We start from the raw sequence: 22,178 nt of genomic DNA, 5'->3' as shown, positions 1-22,178 counted from the left end.
GAATGAACTTCAGTTAGGTTGCCTTTGACAACAGATGCTGCAGATAGTATTATCTTGTCTAGCCAATGAGACCCTTCTCTTTATTTTTCCCCCCACAAACTAAAAAGGAAAGAGGAATTAGCAAGTCCTAATATTTCCAAGTCCAGGTATCCATAATCTTCCCAAGGTATCCTCTTTCACTTCTCCCATCCATACTTCAGTTTATTAGCAAATTAAAAGCCAGTAAGACCTATCATACTAAAACTTGCATTATGAATTGTAGTTGGACTCTGATGCAATTTGAAGATGTAACCATACAGAAATCCATTCACCACATATTAGTCTAAGAAACTGTCCCATGCATACAACCCAAAAAAGAAGAAGCCTGAACATGAGTCCATCTTTGTTTGACAAAAGAAAATTTTCATCATGAACATGTTTCTATCAACTATTTTAGTCCTGCACATGAAGCTGCATCAGAACCCAGCATTACAGGCAAGCGGAAGCAATATAGCTACCAATAGGAGGTATTGGATTACTGACGCATAGAAAATATGAGATAAGCGAATACCAAGGTTTCCAATTCAAATGAAGATTTGTAATGCAGATAAATGTCTACGTGTAAGTGTCTGCAAGCATGCAAGAGCGAATCAGGGTAAAATTCTAAAATATCTTTCAAGGAGGTTGCTTCAGAAAGATTACAGTTCAATCATCTCTTGACAACAACAAACCTTCACATTTATCCATACCACGAATACCCATAACACTGAACAGTGATTTACTTTACTCTTTTCTTCTTCTTTTCAATTTTTTTGGGGCGAGGGGGTGGTGGAAGAGGGGGGGGGGAGCTCATCTAACAGCAGGTTGTTAATGGAGATTTCTACGTCATAGATTATGTCATAGTTAAAAAAATATATATAAGGTTTTTAGAGGAATCGTACCAGGGCCCCCAGAACCAGATGCTTCAACATTTATAAAAGCACCAACGGTATCACTCCATTTATGTGTTGTCACAAAGCCATGTGCCCCCTAAATTTTAACAACAGTTCATCCATCAAAAGGTTAAGATTTAAGAAGAATCTGTATCTTGGAGTATGGACAGAACAATAAGTACTTAGGAACCAACTCTATACCAACCACAGATCATAATAACAATCTTCTCAAGAGTGTTTGCATGCATTTACATGAAAACAAAGTGGCTTAATACCAAAAATATATTCTTACATGAAGACTAAGCATACAGAACTAAATAGAACGTAACCGAATATCTGACAATCTGCTGTTAGAGATAAAACTAGAAATCAAGTAACTCAAGCCTTTCAGGGAACCATACAGGGACTTTTCTCCCCCCTCTTCCAACCGTCATCCTACCGGGATGGTGTTACCATGAAAACCTGATATTAGCAACAAAACAATATCTCTTGTTGAGTTAAGAAAGCATATTTACTGCTTATCATCTATTTGACCAGTACATTTGGAGGTCTTCCTTTATCATGTTAGTTGACTAAACTAATGATGACAACTGCTCACTTAATTAGGTAACAGATAATTTATTCTAATTGTGCCTATTGTCTTGTGTACGAGGAATCATCAACCACTTTATGTCATATTACAACTTTCCCGGGATGTACTGTACAAAATTTTAATCTCATTTTACAGTCACCTGAAACTGTATATGTAGAAAGGGATACTTCATGATGATCCTTTTCATAATTCCATGTAAAATTGGATAAAGAGAAATTCAAGAACCACATAATATATCAAAATGAATCTCTCAACACAAGTCAGGGCTTTTAGTGAGCTGTGACAATATCTAGGGTGCTAATCCTGTGATGCAACTGTTGTGAAAAGGAAAAGATTGCACTCTACACTCTAGAGACTTGAAATAACAAGTGTTGAATATTTCATGGAAGAAAATGGTGGCATTCAATCTTTTCCAGACAAAAACATGATTTGAAACTGAAGGGTTATGTTTCTAAGCTGCTTACTAATAAAGTATTAAATAGAGAGAAAATCAAATTATTCCTCAAAGTGATTTCAATATGATTATGTCTCATAAATTTTAGGCATGATAGGATACAAATTATTTTTCTATCAAAAGGAATATATATATTTGACACATAACCACCACATGAGGGGAAAATGCTACAAAGCTAAAATAATGATAAAAAGGAGGACCCAAAAGTAAAATTATAAACAGAAACTTTAAAAACTCAAGATTACAAGAATCTTGATTTCATTTTCCAAAAGTATTCTAATACCATAAAAAATATATACCAAGAGAAAAAGCTCCTCTGCGCCATTGAAAAGAAATATAATAGGCCGAGGAGGAACCCAACCAGAATCAACCAAGAGCCTTGCTACTTCAATCATTGATGCTGACCAAAGATAAACAAGAACAGTCAATATAATCAAGGGAAAGTAGACAACACAATATAACCAAGGGTAGTGAATGATATTGTTGAACCTACCCACACACGACGCACAATCACTAGCACCCGGAGAGCCAATGGTACTATCGAAATGGCCATTAACTAAAAATGATGGATCAGTGTCTTGTGAATCTGTCGATGATATCCTGAAATATAGTTGGGACTTATCAAGAAGGACATTCTAAGGGTTTATCAAACAGCTCTGGAAATGTTAAACCCAATGGCCATAACCGTCATATGACAATCATCAACAAATAGTTTTTTTAGCCAATTCAAACTAAAGATTAGTTAATAAGGAATGGATACAGTGTCTTTTCCAAATTTTACCCCCCTTTAATCATTGAAAGCATCAATCAATTCAAAAAAACTGAATTGCACCTTGTAACTTCAGCACTGGCAATTAGCTGAACATAAAGTCATTCATGAAGTAGTTTACCAGACCAACCATGCAAAACTTCAGTTACCCTATACTGAGTACCATAGGAACTCTTTCCCCAGATTTATATTGCTGTATTATGTAGATTAGGAACCTAAAAATAGTGTTAAGCCATCTCACCAAGCCACATGATGTTTCCTTATAAAAAATTACTTGCTTGGAAAGAAGTTCTATGATAAATTTCATTTCATTCACCAGAATCTTAATTTAATGTTGTCAAGTAAATCATGAAAATGTGGTATATATGTTCACGAGAATGACAAGACATTGGATTCTTCTAAAAGGGAATGTCACCACCAGAAATTCGCCTCAAATATCATTGACATAACGCTTCAGATAGAAACCTATCATAACAGTGAATCAGTAAGATTACCTCATAATGATATTAGTATGATTCCTGTATGCCAGAGATATGCCATGACCCAAGAAAAGCATGTTGAAAGAGCCAGCTATCAGTGATTCTTCAATTTCAATCCTGTGGTTATCTCAGAAAAGAAGACAATAATTCATAAACATATAAATAATAATGAACAGCATAATACCAATTCAGAACACATCTCCAAACTCCATCAACCCGAATTGAACCGGGAAAAAAAAAAGCAAAAACAGCTACCTACTTCGTGCTAGGTCCAGCTCGCTCAGCCATCATTTCTAACTGCATTTTTATGTATTGAGCAGCTTCTATCAAACCTGGACGCCCTTCCTGTCAACACGGTTTACACAAAGTATTTCAAACGATGAGGCTTCAAGTAGTCGAAAATCTTCGTTACTAAAAGGAATTATCTGCAATAAAAGCAAGTAAAATGGTAAGTAGCTGCTGACTTGACGACCCTCGATTTCTTTAGATAACTTCCGTATGTGTTCGACTGCTCTGGCTTCCGAAAACCGATCAAGAGGCGCGTCAAAACCGAGCGGCTTTATATGTTTCATGTGAATGACCGAGTACGCTAAGATCGACATGAGTCCGTAAAGAATCCCCAAAGAAACCAGCATTTTGAAGGCCGTAACATCGCCGGAGTTTAACCGAAACACCATTTTCGAATCGGATCAAAACTATTGGGATTGTAAAAACCTACTGAAACATCAGTTCAAACGATCAATTAATCGAGGGACGAGCAGAGGAAATCCTTAGTTCAACCGATGGAAGGTGAAGTAACTAAAGGAAAATCAAATAGTCTGGGAATCTAACAAGATATAATTTCCAAACTCGAACTATGTTGAGACTTGAGAGTTCAGTTCAGATGCCGTCAGTATCCCCGGCTTTTAAATAATTAAACCCGAAGTCAGAAATCCAAAACAAATAACTGATGACGACGTTGAATTTGTCTGTTCGACTCCCGCGTAGAATCTTACACGAGTCCCAACTCTCTTGAGACTTGAGAGGCAAGGTATTTTAATTACCAACCGGTCCCTTTCTTTTTTTTTTTTTTTATTTATTTTATAATGTTATAAGGTTGGCTGCCGTGGTATATTCTCGAACCATTTGTTACGGTTTAAGGGTTATAGGAATTTTTATTTGCAGCACCGTAGATCACATCACGTAATGATTAAAAAAATTAAAAATCAAATGGAGTAGGTAATGGTGGTTGTGGTCAGAAAATATACTTAAAAAAATAATTAAATTATATATTTGATATTTTCTTTTGTTTACCCCGGAGCATTTTCTTGTCACTCTCATGTCATTCCTCCTCTTATCTCTTCTTGCACCCAAGAAAGGAAATATCGTCGAAATTCGGCGAAATCGGAGGGGCGAAATGAAATCCCCTCCCGAAACGAGATATGCGAGATATCACCGAGAAATTGCGATATATTGATATTTTATTTTATTATTTTTATATCAATATGTGAGAAATCGAAATATATGATTTAAGACTCAAAAGGTAATGTGCTAAATGTAATTAGGAGGATAATTTACATAGAATAATTTTTTAAAATAATTCAAATTAAGAAGACATTTTATATAAAATCTTCAAAATTAATAAGCAATCTTACAATTATATTCTAGTGATTTATAGTCTCAAAAGTTAACGTGCCAAATGTGGTTAGGGAAGAGTATATACATGAAATAATTTATGAAAATAATTTAAATTATAAATGAATTTTGTAATAGAACCTTTATAGTGAATGGATAATAATTCAAATTATATCCAAATGATGTAGGCCTCAGAAGGTAACATGTTAAATGTGATTAGGTAAGAGAAATTAAACGAACTAATTTATAGGAAATAATTCAAATTTACTACATATTTGCAACTAATTTACCAAAATTATTGACTAAAAATACCCCCGAAATTGGAGGCGAAATATCGTTCCTTACTTGCACCTTTGTTCCCAAGTTCATTTTTGAACTCATTGGTATTTTCTTTGTTCGGTCTAATTAGGCCTGAGAAGGCAAGATCCATGTAAACCATCCAATTTAATTGAGACAAGACTTCTTGTTGTTGTCCTATTGAGTTTGATCAGAAGACCCATCTTTTACAAAATTGTTTCAGTTATATGCATAAAGGTCAAGCGAAATTTCAAACCATCGGGATCCAAAATTTCGACCAAGATCTCAATCCGTCAAACCAAAATTGACATTCCTGCGTAGGAGTGAAGCAAGGTCCCATCTTTTATCCGAGAATTTTTTTATTTGACAATTTCTTGTACTTCATGCTCTTCCAACTGATCTCTTCTGATGCAAGCTTCATTTGTATTTTTTTGTCGCAAGTATTTTCCATTAGTCCCTTCATCGGTCTTCTGATGAATCTCAGTTGCAGCATAGGAACATCTACGCTTTTTATTCTGGAGAGTAGCATTTCCACATCGCTCAAAACTCCCGCAACAGCTGGTCTCTGATCAATTCAACATTCTAGCTTGATTCAAGCATCTTGAGTAGTTTTGCCTGTGCTTCCTCTCGTACAGCTCAAAAACTTCCTCTTTTACACTCTTCATGGTAGAAAGAAGCATATTTATTGGATGCTTATTCAATAGCTCTAATCACAATTTACCATCTGAGAGGATTTCATCCCCTGGTTGATATTCTCTTGGAATTCATCAACATCTTTGCCATAGCTTCAAATATTGGCTGTTCATACACTTGGGATCCAAAAGAAATCCTAACATACCTACACAAAGACATGAAATGTTTCAGGTACACCATCAGATGGAAGTCAACGTGTTATGTATGACTCCTCCTTCCAGGGAGAAAACGTAATAAACCAACAAGTAGCTGTTTTATTAAACTGAGTTAGAAACTCCACTTTAAATTTCTCAGCAAATCGCATATTATAATATCTGTAAAAAAATATTATCTTCCTAAAAGTTCTCTAGTATCAAGTCATTATTTTCTATTAAGGAAAGAGCTATTTTGTGGCAATCAAGTGCACACTGCATAGTTTTCCTGCTTCAATATGCCTTGAGTTGAACTGCTTTACACAAAAGCTCCTGTGCCAAAACTACCTTAAGACCTAAGAATTTACAACATTTTGTCAAGGTACAACAAGAGAATCATGTTCTTCCATGATGAAGAATTGACCGGGGGAAAATGAAGCTCAGATTGGCAAGTTCTAAATTTCTTTCTTTCTTTTTCAAAAATGTCTCACATCCCTTAACTGATGAATCAGCAATCATATCATCTTTCCATGATGAAGGCAAACGTGTCAACAATAGGATGAATAAACAGTCATTCCAATTTGCAATTAAACAGTACCATTTCAAGTGCTTCCAGGAGCATCGCTTCCAGCAGCTGGCTTTCGGTTCAGATAACGGATAACAGAATCTTCAACCCTGTAGGTTTCATCAAAAGGAACATTTCATCATGATCAATGAAATTGACAGTAGACCTGTTTCTTATACAGTAGAACAAATGTGTCACATATAAGCTGGTTGGTCTTCCAACCGCTCTAGAACAAATATTATGTCCCTCTACAGCTGCATGTTGTACTCAAGCAAGCAAATTGATTTCTCTAAGATGCATAAGGAGTCATAATTATATCCAGTAAATGCGTTCTGATTATTGGACCATCCTATAAACACATCTACCTTCCCAAAGAGCATACACATATTGGTAGAACTATCATTGCAGCAGCTACAGACCCAATCTAAATATTTTTGAAAACTTACCATATTTGATGACTCAGTAAAATCAAACAATTGGAATAAAAAGCTTACCATGGTTGATTATAGAAGTCAGACCGACGCTCCTTCTCAGCATTACGACTGGCTTCCCCGGCAACAAGCTTCAAGTCTCTGCTCTGTGAGGCAATTAAAGTATTAACAAGCTCCACTGGAGATTGACTAAACCCGAGAAAGAATGCTCGCCTCTTATGATGCTCATGGATCTTCTTAATAGCAGCACAAATAGCCTCATCACAAGCATCGATCTCTTTGTGCTTCTCTATGTTGCCCAGGAATGTAGACATCTCCTTCTGTAATGGAAAGGGAACGTCAACCAATACATCATAGCAAGCATTTCCAGCTGGGATGGGACCAGATAAGCTGATCTTATGCTCGAGATGAATAGGCTGAGGGAAGGAAAGATGCTGAGATATCTTTGTTGAAACCATGGAAAATTTCATCTTCTCCTCCCCAAAAACTTTTCGAAGAGGTGGGTCACAAGCAAAGAAGGAAGGGTCATTCGGGTTCTGCAGCTTTCTAGCCTTCACGTACTGCCAAATTGCACCTATAACCCTGGGCCGTGTATCAACTTCAACGCCCAGAAGTTCTATCAAAGCAGTTGAAAGCTTAAATTTTTCAGGAAAATAATTCATTTCTAGCCGTATCTTCGCAGTAAATTCCTTGTCCCCTTTCCTTCTCACCTCAAAGCCTTCAAGTGGAGCAGGCGATCGAGCATTCTCCCATATAATGGTTGGGTTCTCTGGATAGAGGCTTGGCTCCAAGTTGATGGTAATCCTCTTGAAAAAGGAAGAGAACTTGGGGTACAATGCGCTTGGTTTCTGGAACATACCACAAGGGTCTGGATCAACCCCATCTAATATTCTCCCAATTATCTTAAGCGACCAAGAGGGCGTCTCTGAGTTCTGTTTCTCAGGGATTATCTGACTCTGATTGGCATGAGTGTTGAAAACATAAATCCGAAGAGTCTTCTGAAGACACGGAGGATTTTTAAGAGATTCCTGGATATCTATCTTCTTTCTTGTGAGAGCAGCATCCACTTTTGCCTCAAACTCAAGAAGCTGGGTGTATAAAGCAGACTCGGGCAGCAGGGACGCCACTCGATCAGGTATTTGCTTCTCGGGAAGTTTCCGTTTTTTTCTACGAGCAGCAGGGGTTAGCTCCATGGTTTTGAAGGGGGAAACTGTGTTAGTTGTAGTCCCCGGTGGACGCACTGGAGGTTTTTGCAATACCCGCTTCACATTTGCTGTGTTGGGAGTTGAAAGGGATGGAGATGACGCACTCATATGCCCAATTCCAGTGGTTTGGGTTTGAGAAATGGACTGAACCTGAACTTGAGCTTGAGCTTGTCTTTGCAACTGGGCTTGATATTGCGCATGAGCTGCTTGCACTTGAGCAGCATGAACCTGTGCTTGTGCCTGAGCTTGTGACTGCACCTGCGTAAAAGCTTGGGCTTGAGCCTGCGCCAAGGCTTGGGTTTGGGGTTGAGGCTGGAGAGCAGACGGGAACTGACCCTGGAAGTGCAAGCCACCATGTGTCTGAGTTTGTGGCTGAGAGTGAAGCTGAGCTGAGTGATTCATCGGCATGGATGACGAGACCATTCCCGCATTACCAAAAGGGGAAGGAGCACCCTCGATACTCTTCGCTGGATTACTGTTGTTCGTAGACATTCTTAGCTAACATCCGCAGTTCTCAAGGGCGCCACCGAGATCAAAAACTCTGAATCGATAACGCCTCTGGAATCTCTGATTCGCATGAACCAACGGTGCGTTAGATTTCGCAAGCATGTGTAAAGTACACATGAAACAGACAGTTTCAATTAAACTTCGTAAAACCCTAATTCAATCACATATCAATATAAACATTCTTAAACGAAAAAAAGCCAGCACTAGATTCTAAATATTAAATCAGAATGAACAACACCGCAGCAATAACAAAACCAGCAATATTACGAATTGGAAATAAACACTTTATTATCTTGAAAATTCGACAAACAAGTGGCGGAAATGGAAGTGAATGTAAAATCCGAATCTAACCTGAAATCTTCAAAATACAATGAATTGCAGAGAGTGAAGGCGGGAACTATTTTCCGGTACTTTAAAATCTCCAAGATTAAAGTTACAAATAAAAGATATGATACATGGTTTTCTGCAAGAAATCACGCAATCAAGAAACCATGGGCCAAAGAATAACCTGGTTGCAGGTTGCGGAACTGGGGCATTTCATTATTCTTGACCGAACATTAGGAGAAGCTGATAGCCTGATATCTGTTTAAGACTTTGGACCGGAAATTGAGGGCTACAAAGCGAACCAACTCATCCGGTCTAACCAACTCCATTCGCCTGGGAAAATTGAACCCGATTCGTCGAATTAAGATCATGGTGTAAAACAAATTGGGGCCAGCTTGAGATGGTTCACCTAATAATTGTTTCGCGCAAAATGTTGAAATATCGTTTCGACCTCGGGCGAAATAAAAGTTATAGGGGTAGAAGCATACTGAAACTCAATTGATATATTTGGATTTAAATATTCTTGTTTGATTTTGGTTCGACCTGACTCGAGCCAAACCAAATTTGAAACGACAATAAAACCACAAACCAAAACCGTAGGTGCCGCCGCTCTGTCTGGGGCAGGCAGTGGCCGCCAGCAAACAATCGGTAACGTCTTTTTCTCCTGTTTCATCAAAGATTTTTAACATTTTCTAACACGATTAATTTAAAAATCTGGAGAACAATTGCACTTACACTTTGAGGTATGACCTTCCACTGTGCGTAGCATTTTCATCAATTCGCTATACGAAACACGAGTACAGGATGGTGAGATGAGCAAGCTCGCAAAAGCGGCAGAGGCGGTCACATATGAGAGAGAGAAGATATGATAGGAAGTTAGGACTGTGAGAGCGAAACACGGTGTGAATTTTAGAGAAACCGATTTGACAATGGTAGGGAAAGCTCTGATTTCTCTCTCCTTCTTCCTTGTTCTTCTCATTTCTTTCTTTGCGTTTAACGAGAAGCTTGATCTCGGATCACGCTTCTCCTTTTCCCAAGTATCTCAACAACTATCCTCTTGTCAATCTTCACCTCTGCGAGTCTTCATGTATGATCTCCCACGTCGATTCAATGTTGGCATGCTCGACCGCAAGAATCCCGAACAAACTCCCGTTGATGCTCGGAACTTACCTCGCTGGCCTTCCAATTCCGGCCTTGCGAAGCAGCACAGTGTTGAGTATTGGATGATGGCGTCGCTTCTCTACGAAGGAGGAGACGCACAGGGGATTAGAGAGGCGGTTAGGGTTTCGGATCCTGAGATGGCAGATGTCTTCTTTGTCCCTTTTTTCTCGTCTATGAGTTTCAACACACACGGCATCAATATGACGGATCCAGATACCGAGATCGATCGCCAATTGCAGGTGGTGTAGTTATCCTTTCTAATGTAATTCGTCCTTCTTGAATTTATTTGAATTTGTAATTGTTGCTGTTTGCATCTTTAGGAAGAAATTTTTATGTTGCCTTCTTTGTTAACGATTGATATCCTTTACTAGTTTCTGGATATCCTTAACTGGTATACATTAGTTATACTGGAAATTAGCATGGACTAATCTTAGTGGCATCTCTTTTTCTTTGTAAATTTTTTTTATCATGACTGATTCGGCGCAGAACTGGTCTTGGTTTTTATACAAATCATTCATGCCGAAATAGTCCGTCTATATTTTGCTTAATGGTTCTTTTTCTTTTCTTAATCCTCTGTTTCTTTCTTCTTGGTTCTATTAGTCATTTTCTCTTATTGAAATATTTTGTAGGTTATTAATGGAGGTTCCAAGATTAAGTCCTATTTTGAGATGCTATTTCCATATCTTTCTGCCTTACAAGGAGCTTACTTCTGATGGCAGATTGACCTGTTGGAGTTTCTGAGGAAATCCAAGCACTGGCAGAGGTCAGGAGGCCGTGACCATGTAATTCCCATGCAGCACCCGAATGCTTTCAGATTTCTTCGGGATCAGGTGAATGCATCTATTGTTGTTGTTGCAGATTTTGGACGCTTACCAAGAAGCATGTCTTATCTAAGCAAAGATGTCGTCACCCCATATGTTCATGTTGTGGAATCCTTTGTTGATGATGATCTTCCTGACCCATTTGAATCTCGCACGACACTTCTCTTCTTCCGCGGGAGGACGGTCAGAAAAGATGTATGTCAATTTAGTTTTATTTTTTCTGGGTTTTGATATTTCTGTTCATTCTTTTTGGGTATTGGAAATAATTAATGTTATTGATTATCATCATATTGCAGGAAGGAAAAATTCGTGCTAAACTGGCCAAGGTATTAGCTGGTTATGATGATGTGCACTATGAGGAAAGCACTGCTTCAAGAGAAAACATAAATTTGGTTAGTGTTCAATTGGTTATATTGACCTTAGTTCATTTATATTTGGCATGTTATTCATTTTGTCTGGCATATTCTTACTTATTTTGTAACTGAATTATTATTTGCTAATGATTCACAAGTCACTGGTTTGCGTAAATATGTTTTTTTGGCTTTTCATAAACAAGAAAAGAAGTGTGATGCATAAGATTTCATTTACAGACAAGCCGAATCCGTCTTGAGATCACCATGTTGTTATTCATATTCCTCTACATTTTAGGCCTTGTGATCATATTTTCTGTTTGTTCTAACTTCATTTCTCTTGTATCAGTCATCGCAAGGAATGCGCTTGTCAAAATTTTGTCTGAGTCCTGCTGGAGATACCCCTTCATCCTGCCGCCTTTTTGATGCTATTGTCAGCCATTGTGTTCCTGTCATTGTGAGTGACCGAATTGAACTCCCCTTTGAAGACGAGCTTGACTATGATGAGTTCTCAATCTTTTTCTCCGGCCTAGAGGCACTAAAACCTGGATACATGGTTCAGCAGCTTCGCAAAATTCCGAAAGAGAGATGGTTGAAAATGTGGGAGAGGCTGAAGAGCATCTCACATCACTATGAATTCCAGTACCCCCCAAAGCAGGGAGATGCTGTCGATATGTTATGGAGACAGGTCGGTCACAAACTTTCTAGTGTAAAGCTTGCAGAGCACAGAAGCAGGAGGTTAAAAATCTCAGATTGGTGGGGTAGAAGATGATCAAGACCTGACTTTGTGACTCACAAATTCATAATTCTTCAAATTAACAGCCCCTTGCATGGGGAGTAAAAACAGAGAGATCGTTAAGCCTCACAATTAAAGAGGCAAAGATCTTTTGGCCCTCGATTCATCATTGAAACTTGATAGTGTTTTTTTAATTTGAAAGTGAATCAATATGGAAGTCCTGAATCTTTACTGAGCAATGACGTTTGGTCACTCTAAGTTTTGTGGACATGTTTTTATGTAAAAATGGAATGTATGTGCTGGTTTTTTTATATTAATTTAATTTTTATTATGTGGCTGAAAAATACCAAGTTCTTGAACTAGACTTCCATTTGAGGAATACAAGAATATGATACAGGAGGTAGATTTATGTGGTGGATTAATTTATGAAAAAAATTTCAGTGTCAAATGATTAAATTAATCTCATAAATACCCTTAGATAAATATTCTGTGGCAGTGGCTATGGTTTAATATACGGGTTCACACACCTGAGTTTGTCTCCCTGTCACTGAATTTTGGAGGAGCTGCGTATTTGGCTCATCTTCTTGAAGGGAATCTCACAATTGAGTATCCAACAAATTATAGGATTCAACTAGGTGCAACAATCTAATGCAAGAGTACTCATTGGATTTATTTTAGCTCTTGAATTAGAATATTACACGTGATAAAATTCTATAACTTATTGGGCACTTTTTGGAGATTTGAATTTTTGACCTCATACTATGAGGCGTCAGTCTTTCTACTTGAATACTTTTGCATGTTTTAAACTTAGCTCTCTATGAAGTGTTAGGATTCGTCATTGTTTAGTAAGAGTAAGAAGAATAAAGGGGAAGATGATTATGAAGTGAAAAATAAAAAATAAAAAAAATGCCAGAGTATGAAGCAATAAATTGAAATTCTCTGTAAACAAAGTTAAACCAAGAGTCATAATGGAAAAAATTGCATAAAAATACATTCAGGCACATTTGCATACAGAGAGGAACCTTTCCCTCGTACATTTATACAGAAAAAAAAATGTTAGAAGTACAAAAGAGAGCTGCTAAACTGCTAAGCAAATATAACGTAATTTTATGGAGAATGTGTTTTTTGCTTTACCTTGCTTGTGGAGCCAAATCCATTCTCTTTATTTGCACAGCAGACGATTTATTTCCAGAAAAAACTCAGCAGTAGGTTGTCTTACAGTTCTTATTCACGGCCTCCTGGTCTACAGATTGGACTGTCCAACCCTAACTTTGACCTTATGCCATGATGTATTGAGTACTCCCCGTAAATTCCAGATGACAGCCACGTCTTCGGGTTGCACATTTGCTGCTATATCAACCTGTCCATCAAGATGAGAAGAGTTCACATATAAAGAAAGCAAACACAGATGCAGAATTCAAGGCTGGTGGGTTGATGCTAGAATGACAACAATAAAATCTGAAGGTCGAGCATGCACTACTGAAGTCTTATATTTCTGTTTTTTTCTTATAGTGGTTTAAAAATCTATGGTAAGAACTGTTGGTCTTGGTATGTCTTGTATTTTGCAGGTCCATATAATTAGATTTTAGTTGTGTTTATAATTGTAACTGGTTTTGGGGTCAATTACTGGTATAGAAATAGAAATTTCCAAGAATTGATAGAACAACTACGCACCGCTTTAGCAATTATTTCAGCATTCTGTGGTATGTCGACCTCAGCCTTAAAAAATACCCATGCCCATTTGTCACTGGATGTATCATCAGCAGTGTATGGAACATCAGGCTTTTGGTACCTGGTTGCTTCCACCCATGTCTTCCCTCCATCAACTGATATATCTACTCTCTCAATCCCACGCCCACCTCCAGATACTGCATATCCATATACCGTAGTCTGCATTGATAAAACATCATGCTTGATCATGCATCTCTCTCACACACACAGGCACATGAGATTATGAATATTCAACAGTTTGTACAATTGGAATTGCTGAAGAGGTTACTAACCTTTCCATCCTCAATCATGTCCACATCCTCCAAGGAACAGATGGCACTCTGCAAATTCACAGCAATTGTCAGAAAATGTGTTGTTATCCCACAACGTCCAGTTATATCCTCTCCCATTATCAAGTGGTGTTGCAAAGATAATTAAGGACATTCTTTAGACAAGCCTATGATTAAGGACATTCTTTAGACAAGCCTCTCCAACAAAACAGACTTGCAAGGAAACAGCAGGAAGTGGCAGCAAGACAAGATTCAAGAAGTTGTGTCAACTCAATATACATACCTGAACAGGAAAATCCATTAGAGGCCTCCGAGTAGGCCAGCTAATATTTTCCCAGTTAACAGACGGGGGAAACATCTTGTAGTCCCTTTGCATAAAGAAACCCTGTTTTATAGCAATGCAAGATCAAAGTTGTGAATTAGAAAAAGGTTAAGATACCAGAGTTTAACCACCCCGAAAAGTATAAAACATTAACCACATTTGCTTAATTCTTGGACCTGGCATTCTTCTGCAGTGATATTGATGGAATCCAACCATTTCACAGATCGGGCACCAATAACCCCGGGGACAACCACACGCAATGGATACCCGTGATCCCTATTGAGAGGCTTTGGCATGCCAACATGAAACAAACTCCAGTTACAACAATGCCAAGAGTATTTTTGGCAAGAATTGAAAACAAATCATAGGAGCAAAATAGAAGTAAAGAGGGAAAAGGGAATTTGACTTCTAATCAAGTATTTGGGGAAGAGGGAAATGAGAAAGAATCAAGATGGTAAATGGACACTTGACCCTACATAAATCACATAAATATAGAGAAAAGTATGAATGGGAAAATGATGAATCCAAAGCAAAGAAATTATGAGAACATCAAACTTCAAGTGTAGTCATTCACAGAAGGAAAATAAACAGTTTCAACTTCCAGTAACAACAAAAAGATTTCTCAGGAAGCAATACCCAGAAGCATATCGAAAGAAACACCAAGACAAATATGTGTATTTAGTAATATGAAACATTTAAAGGATAGCTCTGCATTCTTTGACGAGGTTAAAATGGTACTCAAATGTTGTTTCTCGTTTTGCTCTTTCCTTGTTATACTAGTTCTGCCAAATCAATCCTCATTAGAAACATGCCAAGTTTTTCTTTCAAACCTATACAAAAAGCAGCAGTCAACCATCCCCTTGGCAGTTTTCATCCTCACAATAGTTTATCTTTTTGTTCCCTTCACATAAATGCTTCCAGACAGTCACTGATTGAGCTAAATTGCTGAAATGATTGCTTGAGATTTCTGGTTTCTCCACTTTACCCTTGTTTAATCTGTTGTCAGTTCTACTACAGATTGGTGCTTGTCTCTGTTCTATTCACAGGACATTTGAGAAAAAGATTAGGATGAGATCATCAAGATTAGAGCCATTACATGTGAATGCAAATTCATTCAGCACATGCTTTGCTTCCGATTTACTGGTTAGAGATCAACTGATTAGATAAGGATAAAATCACTCTGCAGGAAACATCTCTCCCAGGGTAGAGTGGATTAATCTTTAAACCATCACTTATCTCATTATACTATTTAAGAATGATCAGATAAGAACTGTTGGATACTCATCAGTTGCTGATATTTTTTATGTTATATAGATTGATGATGGATTCAAGATTTATGAACCAAGACTTTGGAGCTGTAAGATGTAAGAGACATGAACAATTCACCGAACTACAAGTTGATCCGATTGGAGTATGATAGTCAAGCTGAAGATCTCTTTGCATCCATAACTATTGTTCTGCTGTAAATTGTATTTATGTTATTCACCAGATCTTGTTTAGTCTTTTAACTGTAGTTTTGCTGTCGCTTAAGCTCATGAAATAATTGATTACTTTTATACTAATTTATCATGTCTGCCTCATAAGCTTGCAAAATCAATAACTCTGTCAACTGGTTAAATTCAAAAACAATCTGCAACAGAATATGTTTCCACACTAATTTGGGCTAATTTCACATGTTGATGTATAAGTTTTGTCAAATCCATTTGTAATGTATAACATTTAGGAAACTCTCATTAAGGCTTCCAGTGTAAAGTGGAAAGTGATTATAACATGAATGAGAGTTTATGGTGCTGATGTAGAGATTCTCTCCACATTACCTCAGTAGAAGAATCATGCAACAAAAAATCCATTAAAACAACTGATATAACTGTAAACTGAACTCAGGCTTGCCTATAGCCATGATAGGTGATAGGAAAACTGATTATGGCATGCAGTTTATACCATAGAAGAAAATTATAGGGTATACAGATACACCCAGTAGAAAAGTATCATGTGTCTATGTACCTCTCCATTCATCTCATATGCAAGTAAAACATCAGCTTCAGGGCTGGTTGCCTGCTTTAAAGGGATCGATGCCTTATATGGACCCCCATTCTCTTCCTAAAAGTTTTCCAAATTCGAAACAAAAAGAATAATCAGGAAAACTAATTTTGCCAAAAAGAAAATGAAATACCACATTAGGACAGAACAAACCTTGCACCTATCAACACTAGTAAATTCAACATGCTTTCCTCCTGACTTTGTGGTTGCTGCTAGCTTAGGTATCCCTGCAAGTTCAAGGACATCTGCCAATCTGGCCCCACCCCAAACAGCTGAAAAGGAAATTTACTTAGTGAGAAAATAGGGAGGGGAGACAGAGAGAGGATGTTCTGCATAATGATCAACAATTTCTTTAATCAAGTCCAACTGGTCATATTGCTAAAGCCAACTGATGCCTCTTTTCCTTTAGAGAAACAGACAGCTTGTGAGAAAGAAATCATAAGCCTAAAGGAATCCTGTAAAAGAAGAGAACCTGAAAGACAGTTTTCTGAAGCAAAATATGACGCAGTTTATCAATCTACTCTCCAATCGATCACATAGATTACTTGTTCGGACACGATGGTGGGGTTAGGTAGGCTGATAATTTTGCCTATCAGGCCAGGATCTGACTAAAATAAGGAATTCAAGTCCCAGTGATTGTTAAAAACAGAATACTGCAGAAAGAATTTTAAAACAACTGTGTGGTTTAGAAATCCATGCGCAAATGAATAACAAAATACAGTAGGAACCAAAGTAGCAGATGAATGTATTCTTAACTACCTCCCAACTCAAGCCACCAAAAATAATAAATATAAAAATAAAATAGAAGACCCATCATTTTTAGATGAAAGAATTACATCAAACAATTGCAAATGACAAAAAATAGGCGGACAAACCATTTCCAATAGCAGCGACATCCCAACCAACACCTTTCACTGTTCTTAATTTGCTCATTGCTGTCCTCCTGTTGCCTGCACACTGTGTAACTTGGAATGCATCAGATGCTATGGTCATGAAAATGAATGCCTTAATGACTAGAAACTTGAAGCAAATGATTCTGTTACTCAACAAAAATCTATGACTATAATACATCTGAAACTGCAATGAACATACCTGCAAAGTGGCGGTCACCTCATACTTTGGTAGCCTCCTGCAATATAATTATCTCATTGGAACTGGTCTATACAGGATAAAGGAAGAAATATGGAAGACCAACCTTAGTACTCTGGGTCCCTATTCATCTTACAAGGGGCAGCCAACTGCTTTTTTCTTTTTTAGGGGGTGGGGGTGGGGTGGGTTTGGAGTTGTGAACTACAATCCTAAACTTGTAGCTCACCTGATATCAGCCATGGATAGCTCCTTGGGACTTTCCACCAATCCAAAGATAGAAATGCGGTATCTGTTCTGCCCAACAGGTTGTAATATTCAGTGTAAGCTTCCTAGCGTCACACCCTTTAAAAAATAAGAGGGAAAAGGTTACCAAAAACTGTAGAAATAAAAATACAATAGGGCACGACCTCTCGATGTCATCAACTATTGGGATTGGTCCATGATTTCTTTTGTAGAACAACTCCACTGGAGTCACATAGGACGAAATCAAGGCTGAACGTGGTGGTTCTGCATTGAAAGGCTCCTGCAACAGGATAAAGAAAAGACAGATTTACATTCATACTTCCAGGGAGCTGAAAGCCTGAAACTTATAAATTTTAAGCAGAAAATGTGAATATTACTTCAAATTTGCTGAAGGCTTATATTTGATGTCACTTCAATGTAATAACTTAGACCGCACAACCCAGAGCTGGAGTTTCTAGTATCGCCACATTTTAACCAAGTATAACATGCTTTTACAAGACGGATACCCAAAATCAAAGACACAATCAGTAACAAAACAGATTTTCGAATTTCAAAGGTTTCGAGACAATTCTGTACTTGCTAAGTAACTACATTTAGTAGCACACTTACTAAACATGATATGAGTTTTAAGAAGATGACGAATTCACAGTTTTTGCCTAATCCTTTTAAATCAATTTCACTTCCATTCCCTTTCTTTTAGGGGCAATCCAGAGCATAAGTACTCATTTCTCTTCCATCCTCTAATAATTGAGGATTCAAGCTTTATGAATCGAGTATATCCACGGAACAACCAAAATCCCCAACCTAAAGAGGAGTTTATACTACAGTCCAACGGAAAACGCCACAAACAAGACGATAATCTAACACCACTCAGTTCATCTTCTCAGCTAACTGAAAACAAAAGCACACGACCAAAATGAAAGTAAGACACAGAAGTAAAAGTGAGCGGCCTACCTTGGAATTAATTTTCAGGCATGGATGACGAGCAGGTTCTTGTGAATAATCAACCGGGCTGCCGATTCCTGGCATTCTTCTTAAAGAGTTTCCAATAGAAAGAGAGACAGAGAGAGTTAGATAAATGGAGAAGTAGATTGTGCAGTTCTTGATCGGCAATGGTATGTGGAATTTCAAAAAAGTTCACCGTTGAAGTCTTCAAAATTCAGTAGAAAAAAAAAAAAAACTATTGAAAGAAGAGACCTCAGCTTTCGGTATTTGCAGACCGTGTGTTTTATCTGTTGGACTAAAACACGCTGTCCAGTTGGTGCTCCCGCCCGAATTGATGGACGCGAAGGGATTTAATCAGAAAGGCAACTGCCACGTAAGATAAGTGGAGTGGAATGCTTCTAGTTTCTTTATCACTTGAAACTGACCAGCCAACTCGAATCTCAAACCGTCTCGTGTCGGATTAAATATCCGCTCCATCCAGCCCCTTTTAGAGTCTAGCGTGGTCCTTGCATGCAACGCAGATCTTTTGCATCCATGCATCTTGTTGCCGAATGTCCTATTTGTGCTACTTGAAAATCAATTTTGATGCCACGTAGAACATCCAGTGGGAATATGCACGAACGCACTGGATGTTAAGATCCTAGAGAATCTGAACTCCTTATATGGAAGTAGGGATTGAAGAGATAGTGTTTTTTTTTTAACTAAAGATTTTTCATAAGAATTACTTAAGTGAGCGATATAGAGGTTTGTGTTCCCTTCACACTTCTTTACCATTTATTAGGAGGAGGGTTTGTCGTTGACTTCTAACAAAATGAATCCAAAATAAAATTCTCAATGATCCTCTTTGATCCTTCTTCTGATGTTTGGTGAAAAAATGGGATGATGTAAGGAATTTGTTTTCTATTTCTCTTTCTCCTCAAGAGAGATGCTTGCATGGGACATGCATCGAGTTTATCTTTCTTGAAGTGGACGAGTTTTAAACACACGTTCTAATCGGAAACCATGATGCATGATTTTGTAGCTTCTATTTTTGTTGTCAAATCAGTTGTATTGGTAATTTATTTCAGTATAGATTCGGTCGATAACAATCAAGGAAAAATCAGCAAAATATTGCCGAAACTAGGCAATATTTCGCTGTTTTGTTATATGACAATACGAAATCAGGCCCCAAAACAAAATTTACCAAAAGTTGTGGGAAAATCAGCTACGTTTCTCCGAACCTGTGAAATGTCGGTGAAAATCTTTGTTCCTCTGTATTTTCTAGCAGTATGAGTTTTTGTACAAACACACTTTTTATATATGGGGATAGGGATATTACATATGCCACCGGTAGCAGTATGAGTTTTGTTACTACTGTTATATATCGTTGCATCTGTGAAAGCATCTCATTCAAAGATTGAGAAGCATTTGGAGAGCTAACCTAGATTGCTGGAGTATGAGGATTGAGAAGTGGGAATCATTGGAACTACTAGAAGAGAAGAAGAAAGAAACTTCGAACCATGGATCTCATCTGGCTTGCCGTTGGCTCCGTAATTGGTTCCGAAATCTTCGTTCTAACTCGTCTCGAAGTGAGAGACACTGTTGGGCCTGCCGTTGTTCTCTCTTACTTGGTAGCTGGAATCTTTGCCTTACATGTTGTGTTTTGCACTTCTACTACACAATTTGCTATTGAAATTCCAGTTGCAGCCTTGCAGGCATATGCGAGATGAGTAGAAAATGGAGAGATGGAGAGGAAAGAATCTCTAAGCCGAGATGGAGCTTCGAAACTCTACGTTCAAGCCTTCAAGGTTTTGTTAGTTTCATGGTATGGTTAAGACTTAAGAGTCGTCATCATCAAAGATGAAGCCCTAATTAGTGACAAAGAGTCAAGGTACCCTTACTATTATGGTGTTACACTTCTACCCCTATGCCCTACCACTGTTGACTGAAATTGCCCCCTAAAATATCGGCAAAATGTCGCCGACATATCGAGATTTTGCAACCCAGCAAACCCCAAAATCGGCCAACATTTTGTTCCTTACATATGCCAGAACTGATGTCACATAAACCTCTAGTTTTTACCGTGGAAAAATATTATTTTTGGTATAATATCAACTCAACACGAATAAACTACTGGTATATATCGCCAATGGTCAACACAAGTTTTGATATTGAAATCCTTAACATGTTACCAGAAAAGTTAAAACCCTTAAACCATTGGAGAAAGGTGTTGGAGATCATCAGTGTAATGGATGTGTTGCTACCACAATGATTACAGTCCGTGGAGGTCCAGGAGTCAAACCATTATCCCAGAAGTCCAGTTTCCTTCTACTTAGTCTGTCCTTCTACCCATCCACTCACACTTACATGAGCGGTAAACTCACATTGCCCCCTCCGACACGAACAGACCTTGTGAGTGTAAGTAAATAGATAAAAAGAAAGATTCGATGGCCAGATTAGATGGAGAAGATTTCCACTATTATCCCCTGTCCTTGTGAGTAGTCTACTATTGACCAGATAAGAAGAGAAAAATGAGAGCCCCAATTCGTAACATTATTATGCCTATAAAAAAGAAGAAAGAAGCCTTGAGCATGCAGAGTAAATATAGAAAGGCATGTGCCATTGATTTGAAGAATGGACAAACTCATTCAGTAAATTTCCCACCCGACAAGATACACACCACTGACAAAACAAAAACTCACGATATAGTAATTAGTTGATCTCCAACACCTTCCTACCAAAAAACCCCCGCCCTCCCCCAAAAAATAAAAAAAAAACCATATCCCCCCCCCCCCCTTCGGGAAACCCCCCCCCAACAACTTTAAAAATACTATTAAAAAAGAAAAAGCCGGCCGCGGGCCCCCCCCCCCCCCCCCCCCCACCACCCCCCCCCCCCCCACCGGCGCTGCCGCCCCCCCACCAAAAAAAAAAAAAAAAAAAAAAAAAAAAAAAAAAAAAAAAAAAAAAAAAAAAAAAAACATTTCAAGGCCAGCGGGGCAAAAGCCACAACACCACCACAAGAGGAGAGGGGGAAACACACCCACGACACACCTCTCTCATAAAAAAAAATAAAACCAAAACCTCCACACCACCCCCCCAAGCGAGGGCGCGAAAAAGAAAAAAAAAAAAAAAAAAAAAAAAAACCCCAAAATAATATTTATTATGGATGTCCATTACCCCAAAGAGATTGTACTTCCAATTGAAGATCTCAATTACCTCGGATGCAATATTGGTGAAGATCCAACCATCTCATTACACAATATTGGCAGTCAATATTTCCATTTATGCACCTTCTATCTTGGGCGGCAATCTATCTTTCCATATCAAGAATATCTTATTGTGTGCAAGAATCATATATTGTATTTCCATATCGAGTAGATGTTCCTTCTACTATAAATATGTAATGCACTCAACCGAATGAATTAGTTCGATTGAACTCATCTTGTCTTTCTTCTTTGTATCTAATATATTTTCTCTTTATTTTATAACACGTTATCGCACGATTCCGCTCGAAGAACGA

General features: G+C 38.0%; 4 protein-coding genes across 8 annotated transcripts in view; 1 reads left to right on the top strand and 3 right to left on the bottom strand.

The window, feature by feature from the left end:
- LOC149006344 (Zn-dependent exopeptidases superfamily protein) overlaps positions 1-4,189 on the bottom strand; it is a 41,993-nt gene extending 37,804 nt beyond the window's left edge. For both annotated transcript variants that reach the window (XM_089166762.1, XM_089166763.1), the window contains exons 1-6: positions 3,670-4,189; positions 3,465-3,550; positions 3,221-3,322; positions 2,451-2,557; positions 2,257-2,357; positions 921-1,008 (exon numbers count right to left, since the gene is read on the bottom strand). In XM_089166762.1, coding sequence (XP_089022888.1) covers positions 921-1,008; positions 2,257-2,357; positions 2,451-2,557; positions 3,221-3,322; positions 3,465-3,550; positions 3,670-3,882 — 697 coding nt within the window. In that variant the 5' untranslated portion in view covers positions 3,883-4,189. The remainder of the gene's footprint in view (positions 1-920; positions 1,009-2,256; positions 2,358-2,450; positions 2,558-3,220; positions 3,323-3,464; positions 3,551-3,669) is intronic.
- A 710-nt stretch (positions 4,190-4,899) lies between these two features.
- LOC149006343 (SWI/SNF complex component SNF12 homolog) lies at positions 4,900-9,191 on the bottom strand. 3 transcript variants are annotated; one of them, XM_089166960.1, is made up of 4 exons: positions 9,000-9,191; positions 7,000-8,708; positions 6,539-6,615; positions 4,900-5,954 (listed from the first exon to the last, which is right to left on the bottom strand). In XM_089166960.1, the coding sequence occupies exons 2-3, from the start codon at positions 8,631-8,633 to the stop codon at positions 6,543-6,545; spliced, it is 1,707 nt and encodes a 568-aa protein (XP_089023086.1). In that variant the 5' UTR covers positions 8,634-8,708; positions 9,000-9,191; the 3' UTR covers positions 4,900-5,954; positions 6,539-6,542. The 3 variants fall into 3 exon arrangements, with proteins under 3 accessions (XP_089023086.1, XP_089023083.1, XP_089023084.1); XM_089166957.1 differs by lacking the exon at positions 4,900-5,954 and having other exon boundaries at positions 6,003-6,615; XM_089166958.1 differs by lacking the exon at positions 4,900-5,954 and having other exon boundaries at positions 6,003-6,615; positions 9,157-9,190.
- A 355-nt stretch (positions 9,192-9,546) lies between these two features.
- LOC149006342 (putative arabinosyltransferase ARAD1) lies at positions 9,547-12,694 on the top strand. Its single transcript, XM_089165395.1, has 5 exons — positions 9,547-9,620; positions 9,739-10,372; positions 10,853-11,149; positions 11,251-11,346; positions 11,654-12,694. Exons 2-5 carry the CDS (start codon positions 9,902-9,904, stop codon positions 12,074-12,076), a joined length of 1,287 nt encoding a protein of 428 aa, XP_089021521.1. The 5' UTR covers positions 9,547-9,620; positions 9,739-9,901; the 3' UTR covers positions 12,077-12,694.
- A 515-nt stretch (positions 12,695-13,209) lies between these two features.
- Positions 13,210-19,010, bottom strand: LOC149006341 (sulfite oxidase-like). Of its 2 annotated transcripts, none has more exons than XM_089165397.1 (13): positions 18,932-19,010; positions 18,689-18,764; positions 17,899-18,014; positions 17,718-17,780; positions 17,495-17,531; positions 17,278-17,359; positions 16,556-16,674; positions 16,367-16,462; positions 14,539-14,649; positions 14,324-14,425; positions 14,044-14,091; positions 13,715-13,930; positions 13,210-13,400 (listed from the first exon to the last, which is right to left on the bottom strand). In XM_089165397.1, exons 2-13 carry the CDS (start codon positions 18,761-18,763, stop codon positions 13,284-13,286), a joined length of 1,182 nt encoding a protein of 393 aa, XP_089021523.1. In that variant the 5' UTR covers position 18,764; positions 18,932-19,010; the 3' UTR covers positions 13,210-13,283. The 2 variants fall into 2 exon arrangements, with proteins under 2 accessions (XP_089021523.1, XP_089021522.1); XM_089165396.1 differs by having other exon boundaries at positions 18,689-18,767; positions 18,932-18,994.
- Between the last annotated feature and the right edge of the window lie 3,168 nt (positions 19,011-22,178).

Source organism: Hakea prostrata, chromosome 8 (assembly GCF_041222555.1).
Source record: "Hakea prostrata isolate BN-2017 chromosome 8, UWA_Hpros_2, whole genome shotgun sequence".
In the NCBI taxonomy this organism is placed as follows: domain Eukaryota; kingdom Viridiplantae; phylum Streptophyta; class Magnoliopsida; order Proteales; family Proteaceae; genus Hakea; species Hakea prostrata.
This window is presented reverse-complemented; position numbering and strand designations above follow the sequence as displayed.

Excerpts from the sequence above, each read along its gene's own strand:
- LOC149006341 (XM_089165397.1), bottom strand. The coding sequence starts at position 18,763 with ATGCCAGGAATCGGCAGCCCGGTTGATTATTCACAAGAACCTGCTCGT. Across the intron at positions 16,463-16,555 it reads CTAGTGTTGATAGGTGCAAG|GAAGAGAATGGGGGTCCATA; the intron begins GTTTGTTCTGTC and ends GAAAACTTTTAG. Across the intron at positions 13,401-13,714 it reads CTGAAATAATTGCTAAAGCG|GTTGATATAGCAGCAAATGT; the intron begins GTGCGTAGTTGT and ends CTTGATGGACAG.
- LOC149006343 (XM_089166960.1), bottom strand. The coding sequence starts at position 8,633 with ATGTCTACGAACAACAGTAATCCAGCGAAGAGTATCGAGGGTGCTCCT. Across the intron at positions 6,616-6,999 it reads GACTTCTATAATCAACCATG|GGTTGAAGATTCTGTTATCC; the intron begins GTAAGCTTTTTA and ends TGAAACCTACAG.
- LOC149006342 (XM_089165395.1), top strand. The coding sequence starts at position 9,902 with ATGGTAGGGAAAGCTCTGATTTCTCTCTCCTTCTTCCTTGTTCTTCTC. Across the intron at positions 10,373-10,852 it reads AGATCGATCGCCAATTGCAG|ATTGACCTGTTGGAGTTTCT; the intron begins GTGGTGTAGTTA and ends TTCTGATGGCAG. Across the intron at positions 11,150-11,250 it reads GGAGGACGGTCAGAAAAGAT|GAAGGAAAAATTCGTGCTAA; the intron begins GTATGTCAATTT and ends ATCATATTGCAG.